This window comes from Elephantulus edwardii, unplaced genomic scaffold, assembly GCF_000299155.1.
Source record: "Elephantulus edwardii isolate Elephantulus edwardi_28Jun2011 unplaced genomic scaffold, EleEdw1.0 scaffold00061, whole genome shotgun sequence".
NCBI classification, from domain to species: domain Eukaryota; kingdom Metazoa; phylum Chordata; class Mammalia; order Macroscelidea; family Macroscelididae; genus Elephantulus; species Elephantulus edwardii.
The window spans coordinates 493930-503903 of record NW_006399811.1 but is presented as its reverse complement, the minus strand read 5'-3'; the positions used below and the strand labels follow the sequence as shown (position 1 = coordinate 503903).

At 35.8% G+C, this 9974-nt stretch overlaps 1 protein-coding gene across 2 annotated transcripts in view; it reads right to left on the bottom strand.

Annotated features, from left to right (window-relative positions):
• Nucleotides 1-9974, bottom strand: part of RABGAP1L (RAB GTPase activating protein 1-like) — a 966320-nt gene that overhangs the window by 895668 nt on the left and 60678 nt on the right. For both annotated transcript variants that reach the window (XM_006887704.1, XM_006887703.1), the window contains exons 7-8: nucleotides 4410-4476; nucleotides 999-1101 (exon numbers count right to left, since the gene is read on the bottom strand). In XM_006887704.1, coding sequence (XP_006887766.1) covers nucleotides 999-1101; nucleotides 4410-4476 — 170 coding nt within the window. The remainder of the gene's footprint in view (nucleotides 1-998; nucleotides 1102-4409; nucleotides 4477-9974) is intronic.

Sequence of the window (9974 nt, the reverse complement as noted above, 5' to 3'; positions counted from 1 at the left end):
AAATAATTATACATATATAAATATATATGTATAATGTAAGAAGAAATTAAAAGACATGAACAATGCCAAAAGTAGTTAGTTCTCATCAACCTGTTTCAAATCCTTTTATTATACTACCATAACCTACATAGTGGCACTCAACGTGTTCACAGGGTTGTCAACGCTTGATTCTTTCCAGAAATAGATTGCAGGCAGTTCTTCTGATGCATCTCTAGGTGAGCCTGAACTTATAACCTTTCATTAACCTGGCATATTAATCATTTACACCAAACAAGGACTCTATTATCCATCCCACAAACCTTCAGACAACTCTAGAATGACGTAATAGAGCACTGTTGGCATATTACACAACTTATCAGGCTGCTAACAGAATGATGACCAGTTCCAAATCACCAACTGCTCCTCAGGAGAAAGACAAGCAGTCTTCTATAAAGATTTATAGAAAATCTTTATAGATTTATAGAAAATCAGAAATCTAATGAAGGGTCTCTAATATTCAACAGCAGTGGGTTTGTCATCTTGCTTGGGCAGGGTTTTTCTTTTTATAGTCACATATAAAACCCATGTCCCTCTTATATAATCTAATAAAACTAATTCACATATCTTTTGAAGAGGTGTTCTTATTTTTTTGCATACTGTAAATATAATCCTAGCAACAAGCAAAAATTTTGAAGGTCAACTACAATGAAGTAGATTCTGAATCACAGAGACTCTTCATCAGATGTTTGAGAGTACAAAATGTAATAGGAGAAAACTGGTTATCTTTCTGCCTCAGATTCACTCGTGGATTCAAACTGCTGCAGCTCCCAGCCTTTTGGTTAACAATGTGACACAAATGGGCTACACCACCAGAGTTCCAGAGTGCAAAAAGGTCCTCTGGAATCCTAAATAAAAAGAATGCCTCTGTTTTAAATGAGCATCAGAATATTTTTTAATATGACAAAATAACATTATTTCAGATTAAAATTTTAAAAAAATATTCATTTAAGAAAATTCACCTTTCGGTGTTTCTTCATTAAGTGCCAGAAATATTGGTGCATTTGGGTTCCACATGCCAGTGATGACATAAGCTCTCCCATCATAGCTCTTTCCCATAGATTCCTATAAAAGATAAAAAGGAAATGCTGATAACATGCATATACCAAGAAAATCATTCTTTTAAATGACAGGTATATCCTACTTTAAATAATCCAAATTTCTTTCAAACTTAGATTTATAAACAATCACATCTACAGGATATTTGGGGTTCTTTCAAGTATTTTTTTTTCACTCCACAAGAGTATTTTTCCCTGTACTGAATTCTCTGACAGTTATTTTCAAGTACAGTTTCTATTTAAAGACACATATCTTCCGAATAAAATAAAACATACTCATAAATGCTCAATCACAAAAATCTTAACATTGCTAGGTAATTAGAATCAATTTTATCTTATGCTATCTGTCAAAATCACATACACCTACACCAGAGGATACACATAGTTTCTATTAAAAGTACAATATAAATCTCACTAGAGGCAACTAAACTGAATTAATAGTTAGACACAGGAAAATAGGACAGTTGGGGCTTTTTTTCTACTAATGTTGCAAATTTTAGTCATTTTTAAGTACCAATTTACACAACAGCAGTTAATCACTTCAAAGCTAAAAATTTTCTATGTCACTGGAAAGATCTACTTGATCTAAGTCATGCTATTCTCAATTGCTTCATATGCCTATGAAAGGTGGACAAGAGTAAAGAAGACCAAATTAGAAGTGAGGCCTTTAAACTGGGGTACTGGCAAAGAATGTTGAAGACACCATGGACTGCCAAAAGAACTAACCAATTTGTCTTGGAAGAAACACATTTAAAGGGCTCTTTCAAAGCAAAGATGGTAAAACTTCATCTCAAAGACTTTGGGCATGTTATTAGGAAGGGGTCAGTCCTTGGAAAAAGACTTTATGCTTGGAAAGGTGAATTGCTGTTGTGTACCGTTGAGTCAGAACAGGAAATCAAATGAGAGGAGATTGTCTATCCTTCTCCAGCAAAACAGTTGGTGGATCTGAACTGCAATGCCTTGGGAACTGCAATGCAGATAATTACCACTATGCCACCAGAGCTCCCTAATAACTAAAATGGAAAGTTCTTGAAAAAGAAGGATCCTCAATGACCACAATGTGTTTAAGCATAGTAAAGAAAATGCTGATGGCACAGAATTGAGCAAAATTTTGTTCTATTTTATATAAGGTCATGGAGTAGCTAGGATTCAGAGTGGCTCTACAGCACCTAATAACAATGCACCAAAGAAGTCCACTGGTTTATTAAGTTACATATTGGGCTGCTGACTGAAAGGCTAGGAACTCTAATTCACTAGCCACCCCATGAAGAATACAGACAGTTTACTTTCTTAAATATTTACAGTCTTAGAAAAATGATGGAAGGTCACCATGAGTTAAAATAAGAGTGGATAAAAGTGGACAGTGTTTGCTGTGAGAACACAGGCTGAAAGGCCCTAAGACTGAAGGTAAAGACACAAAAGAGTGAAATGAGAAAGCAGAAACTATAATGTCAAGTATGCAAAGTGGAAAGTGAAGCAGTCAGGTGAACTAAAAATACAAGCGGACACAGAAAAAGAATAAAAATGAAAAGTAAGTTCACGCTATTTGCTCATAAAACAAGTATTTTTGAGGACAGCAAATATCATGGGTCCTCTGTGAAAGAATCTCAGTGCCTCTGGGCAACTAAAGGTAAAAACAAAATAAAATGGAACTTGCCTAGAAGTCTAGTGTTTCCCAAGAAGCAAGTTATAACCCACCTGAGTCATAAAATCAATTTAGTTGAAAATGGCCAAAGTTTTTTTCTTAATCAAGTAAACTAGAAAATAGCAGAGTTTAGCATACATATGTGAGTTACAAATTATTCCATCAAATATTTATTTGGGGTTTTGTAGGGTTTTTCTGGTTTTTTTATATTTTTGCTTTTAAAGAACAGTCACTAGGCAAAATTATAAGGAAAAAAGAACTTTGTAATGACCAAAAGTGTCCCACTGACTTCCTTAAAATATAGTCAACTTCTTTTTTACAAGACTGGCAGATCTCAATGACCACGTACTGAGACACCACAAAGATTTATGGCACTGAATAATAAATCATTTGTGGTGAAGATTGCAAAAAGCCATTCCCTTTGTCCAACTATTAGCTGTGCAGGTTCAGAAGTACTGAGTGTTAATGCTTAATTAGTGCTTAGACAAGCACTTCAACTTCAAAATATACTCTCAAAAGGAGAGGGCTCCTCTACAAATGAGACAGACTAAGGGGTCTAAGAAGTTCACACCAGGTCTGTAATTTTATAACCTAAATTTAGGCTTTATGGTAAAATCTCTACCAGTGTGTCACCTTAATATTTTAAACTCTGAAGAACCATAATTAATTAGGACCTAAAAATCTAAAGAGTTTTAATGCTTCCATGCTCTTGAACTACCTCTTCATGGAATTTTTAAGGCTCTAAAATGCTATAGCTTGCCTTAGGTAAAACCACATTCATTACTGATAAGTTGTCTAGTGAGATGGAAGAGAGGTGGATCAATAGCTATTTTATGTTTTCACATTCAATGTATCTGATTGTCCTTACCTGACCTACCAAGGCTCACTGCACAAGTTCTAAAAGAGCACTTAACCCACTGATGCAGCTACATAACTAAAAGGTCTGATTTCAATCATTAGCTATGAACCTAAAGATGGAAAGAGCCGTTTTACTCCTAACTGTAAACCTCAGCATGTCATACACTGTTTTAAGTACCCAAAAGCCTCAAGAAACCATTTCAGTGCTGCTAGAAAATCAGTGAGATGGTACCATGAATCAGCTCCAAGAAAAGGTTGACATACGTGGTGACATTTAAGTGGCATTTGCAAAAAAACAGCAGAAAAAGAAAAAAACATGTAATGCTTGTTATCATTAAATTTAAAATGTCAGTCAACTAAGTAAGGAATTTTATACTTTTTCTAATATAACTACTTCCTATAACATTTCTAAAACATAAAGCAAATGCTTTATTAACTGCAATTTTAGAAGTATTTCTATTTAAAAGTTAAGACTATAGCTTGCTAATTTTTTCTTCTTTTTAGCTTGCTATTTTTATGTTAAATACCAATTCTTGAATATATTTTAACCTTTAAGAACAATCCTTAAATAAATGCCATTCTTACAGTAAGTATATATGCTTTGCTAAGAACGGATAATAAAAAAATTAGAAAAAATATTTTAAATAAAAGTATTCATCAGAATATTCAAAATAGTAATTGCATTTAAAATAAAGACATCATATTTCACTCTGAAGAGATTTGTCATGACAAAATTTTTAAATATTAAGCATTTTAAAAATATAAAATAACTACCATCTATACTTGGTTAAAGTGCTTAAGATTATCATTACCATATCCAGTAAATGCATGTCACTGTTCTTCACATTTCGACCTGGGCTTAATAACATTCCAAAACATCTGAAGATAACAGAAAAAAAGAAAAAATAAGGTATCAATAATATAAAGAAACCCAGTGAGTAAAATCTTTTTCAAAATAACTATACAACCTAAGCTCTGTATTTAAAAATAGTTTATTATTTTTCCCTCTGGAAATGTCACAAATAAGAATTCATTAAGAGGTAGACCCATCAACAATCTGCATTATGCAGATGACACAACCTGGCTTGCTGAAACTGAGGAGGACTTTTAGTGCTTGCTGTGGAGGGTCAAGGACTACAGCATGCAATATGGACTGAAGCTCAACATCAAGAAAACAAAGATTCTCACCACTGGGCCGACTGGCAGCATCATGATGGATAGTGAAGAGACTGAGATTGTTGACAGCTTCAGTTTACTTGGCTCTATAATCAACACTCTTGTTATCAGCAGCCAGGAAATTAAAAGACCAACTGCACTCAGAAAGTCTGCTGTCAGAGACCTCACCAAGGTACTGAGAAGCAACGCTGTCAGTCTGGAGACTAAAGTGCGCCTGATACAGGCCATGACCTCTGCAATTACTTGCTATGCATCAAAGAGCTAGATAATGACTAGGGATGATAGAAGAAAAGAGTTGTTGCCTTTGAGCTTTGGTGCTGGAGAAGAGTATTGAATATATCATGGACTGCTAGGAAAACAAAAAAGTTCATCCTGGAGCAGGTGAAACCAGGCTGCTCCTTGGAGGCAAGGATTCTGCTGACATACTTTGGACATGTTGCAAGGCAGAGTCACTCCTTGGAGAGAGACGTCATGCTTGGGATGGTGGAGGTACAGCGAAAGAGAGGAAGACCCTTGATGAGATGGGTTGATTTTGTCACTGGGGTAATGGGGTAGGCATGTCAGAGACAGTAAGATTGGCAAGGGATAGAGCAGGGTTTAGGGCTCTTGTACATAGGGGCGCTAGAAGTCGCAAGCAACTTGATGGCATATAACAACAACAAGAAGACACATAAAACTGTATAATCCACTGCCATAGACATTTCTGTTTCATATGAACCTCAGTTGGATTTCAGTGTCTTTAAATCTTTACTGGAGACTGTCCATCTTTTTCTTGCAAAGTGGTAGATTCAAACCACTGAACTTTTAGCAATGCAACACACTATGCCATGAAGTATCTGTCTAAATTCCAGATCTATCTTTTACAAATAAAAGACTGCTATGGATCCAAGTTGCCATTGACAATGGTCACAAATTGCTGATGGAAGGAAAATGTGGTAGGACAAAATAGATACAAGTATAAATGAGATTTTTACTTACTTTAGGAAAGCATATAGATCACGATCAAGACTTGTTTCATATTTCCTTCCCTATATACTTCGTGTCACCTTGTATCACTCATGAGTTTTTTTAAAATAACAATTTTCTATATTACAGGGAGTTTTGTTACAAATTATTATATACTCACCTTTTGTATGGTGTGTAAAGAAAAAATAATTTCTTCCTTCTCTCTACAATCTTATTGCTCCTTAGAATCAATGCTAACAGTTTAGTATGTCCTGCCCCTACCTTTCTCTTTCCTCTTTTTGTGTATAAAAATGGGCTATATTTTATTTGTCAAGCACTTGCAGGTAAACGGAAAAATCAATAAAACTTTACATTGTCTCAGTTTAGAAGTTTGCATTTTGGCATTACATAGCAACTTATTTTGATGATCTCTGATGCACAGCTCTTTATAAATTAAAAAATCCTGCTATGAGTCAGTAATATGACCTAAGATAAAGAACCTAATTCCCTTGAGCCTCTGCTTACCTCATATAGAAAAGGGGAGAAATATATAATACATAAACTCTAAGCATAAGCACTCTTCCAGTGGCAAAATTATAAAAAAATTAACAAGTTACATTAGTCATAACCAAAATCACATTTTTAATGCATTCTAGGCTTCCTATGGTGCCCAGCAAGATCTATTAAGAATAACATGTAAAGAATTAGATAGATATTATTAGTACCACAAAAACTTAATAAGAATATTAAGTGTTTTTCATTGGGGAATTCGGTGTGTTCAACCTTTACTTACTAATTCTATAAATAAGGTACAATGCAAATTGCTATTACACCTATATCCTCAAGAATGGAAATGAGTAAACAGGCAATTACAACCTCATATGGTAAGTTCTAAGACAGCTGTAAGTATAGAATATTAACAAAACACAGCTGAGACCCATCCAACATCATTTATAATATACAGTAAATAGCTGACTTGGCCCAAAATTTTATTTCTCTTGAGAATGAGATGTTATTACTAGTAATAATGATAGCAGCTGCTCCTTATTTAATGCCTTAACTTTCAACCATGTCATTTGTTTTCTCTTTTTTGTTCTTGTATTTACATTTTAAAACAAACCCCATGGTTTACAGAAAAAATATATAATTTGCTAAAGACAGCTATTACGTTATAGAACCAAGATTAAAACTCATATCTTTGACTCTAAAATTCCATTATCTTGCCTGTATTTTATCTTGGTTATCAGTACAAAAGACTTTAAATTCTCTGGTTGATTCTGAATGAGTCATAAACTTCAGAGTATCACTTTTCACATTTTTAAAATAAAACTGTTTTCTATTTACAGGGAGTCTGTATCAGTATGACCTTAAAATGAAAGCATTTCTGGTGAAAAAGGATTAAATTATTGAACCCAAACTTAAACTCAAAACAAGGGAACTCTGCTGGTATAGTCCATAGGGAGTTGTACTGCTCTCCTAAACACTATGACTCTCTAGAGGTGCAAATTTATCAGAAGCTCTGCAGAAGAAAGATGGGCAGTCTTCTCTGTATGACTTATAGCCTTTGGAAGCTAGCTGGAGGGTCAGCAATGAGTCAACAATAATTAACTGTTACTATTGTTATTGTTGTTGTTGTTGTTGTTTGGTGCCTTCGAGTCATAGACAACTCATAGCAACCCTATGAAAGAACAGCCTGAGCACTGTTCGTACATAGAGTTTCCGGAGGCAAGCCATTTTGGAAGTGGATGCCACTCCTGCTTCCAGACTGTTACTATAAACAAGGAAAAAAGTTGTAGAGAAAAGGGATATGACTATCACCAAGAAAGAAGACCCAGGAATGCCATGTGTCCTTTGGGTCTGGGTTCCCTGTTTCCAAAATGGTTCCCTGTTTCCAAAATCACCTAAGACCAGGGAAAGACTGATGACAAGACACATTGAGATCTTTAAGGGACAGCAGGTCCACAGATCATTAAAGCAGATAAAGATTCTTTCTGAAACCCAAAAGAGAGAGAAAACCTTACTGCAGAGTCTGTGTCCTGGGTTTGGACTTACAGCATCTTAAATTGTGAGAAAATACATTGCTGTTCAGCAAAGCCTTCTATTTGTTGTATTCTGTTTAGTAGTACATCTGTTGTTGTTATGTGCTATCCCGTAGCCTATAACCCATAGAAACCCTATGTACAGCAGCTCTGAAGTCTGCCCTGTCCTGAGCCAGTCTCACTAATTCCAACACACCTAACCCCATTGTCCATTATTACATCAATTCATCTTATTCGAGGTCTCCTTCTCCTTCCCCCTTCTAAGCATGATGTCCTTCTCCAAGGACTAGTCTCTCCCGGCCGTATGCTAAATGTATGTGAGATGGAACTTCAACATCCTAGCCTCCAAGGGGAAAATTGGTTTCATCCTCTCCAAAACAGATATACATGTTTGCTCGATGGCCCATGGTATATTCAAGACTCTTCTACAGCCCAATTCGAAAGCATCAATTCATCTTTTGTCATCCTTAATCATTGTCCACCTTTCAGATGCATACCAAGTAACTGTGAAGACCATGGCCTGGATCAGGAGCACCGTAGTCCCTAAGACTCATGTCACTGCTTTTCAGTACTCTGGAGAGGTCCCTGACAGAAGATTTTCCCAATGCAATTTGTCTTCTGATTTCCTGACTGCTTGTGCCAAGAGTGTTGATTGTGGAGCTGAGCAAGCTGTAATTGTTAACAACCTCAATCTCTTCTCCATCCATCATGGTGCTTCCAATTGGCCCAGTGGTGAGAATTTTTATCTTCCTGATGTTGAGCTTCAATCTGTACTGAAGACTATAGTTCTTCACCTTCTGCAGCATGCCTTTCATGGCCTCCTCAGTTTCAGCAAGCAAGCATTAGTGGTAGACGTCTCTCTCTTCTCTGTAACTTTTATCTCCTTTAATTAAAAAATATGATTCAAGCAAAGGTGTGACTTGAATATGGGTACTGACTTGAGGAACAATCTTTCCAAAGATGAAATTCAAAATACAACTCACTCAAACTCTGCCTCATTAATATTTGGAGATTAGAATTTATTAACATATCACAAAACAGAAGATAATTACATTAGAGCACAAAATGGAGGATGACTAATACTAGGAATCAAGGGATAGTCATGCTGGCACATGTTTTTGAGGAATATTACTCAGTATGCAGTCATTTAGAAGAATAAATTCCAGCTTCAAGTAGCAATACTTAAGGATGCTATGGGCAGAATACTGAATGATCTAGAAAGTATCAAAAGGAAATGGAAGGAGCACATAATAATCATTAAACCAAAAAGATTGCTAACACAGAAGAATTCCTATAAACAACTTATTTTCAAGAGACTTATGTTCAATGATGATGGAGAAAGTTCAAGCTGCTTTAAAGGAATTGGTAAATAACAAAACAAAACAAAAAAAAACACAAACCAAGACCCCCAAGAACTGACAAAATGCCAATTGACATATTTCAACAAAAAGACACTCATCAGGGTGTGTCAAGGAATCTGGAAGAAAACCACTTGGCCAATTCACTGAAAGATATCTATATTTATTTCTATTCCAAAAAAAAAGGTGACCCTACAGAGTATGGATATAATTGAACACTATCACTATTCTCAAGCATAAACAAAATCCTGAAGATCATCCAAAAATGACTGTGACAGTACATGAACAGAGAGAGAACTACCAGAAATATAAGCCCACTTTAGGAGAAGCTGTGACACTAGGGACATTACTGCCAATGTCAGTTGGATCTTGGGTAAAAGCAGAGAGTACCAGAGGAATGTCTATCTGTGTTTAATTAACTGTGGATCACAACAAATTGTGGTTAACATTGAGAAGAATGGGAATCCCAGGATATTTGATTGTGCAAAATCTATACTTGAACCAAAGGCAGTCATCAGAAAGAGCAAGAAAATACTGCATGGTTCAAAATCAGGTAAAGGGTGCATCAGGGATGTGTTGTGACTCCATAACTTTTAAATCTGTATGTGCAACAGATCATTTGGGAAGCTAGACTTTATGAGGAGGTATGTGGTATCAAGATGGGAGGAAGACTCATCAACAACCTGAATTATGCGAATGACATAACCTTGCTTGCTGAAACTGAGAAGGACCTAAAGCATTTTCTGCAGAGGGTCAAAGACTGTAGGGACTGTCCTTGGGGTTGGGGAGAGACTGAGTAAGATGGGTTCAATAATGTATACTGCACTGAAACAGAGGAGGGAGAGAACCGTTTAAAAGA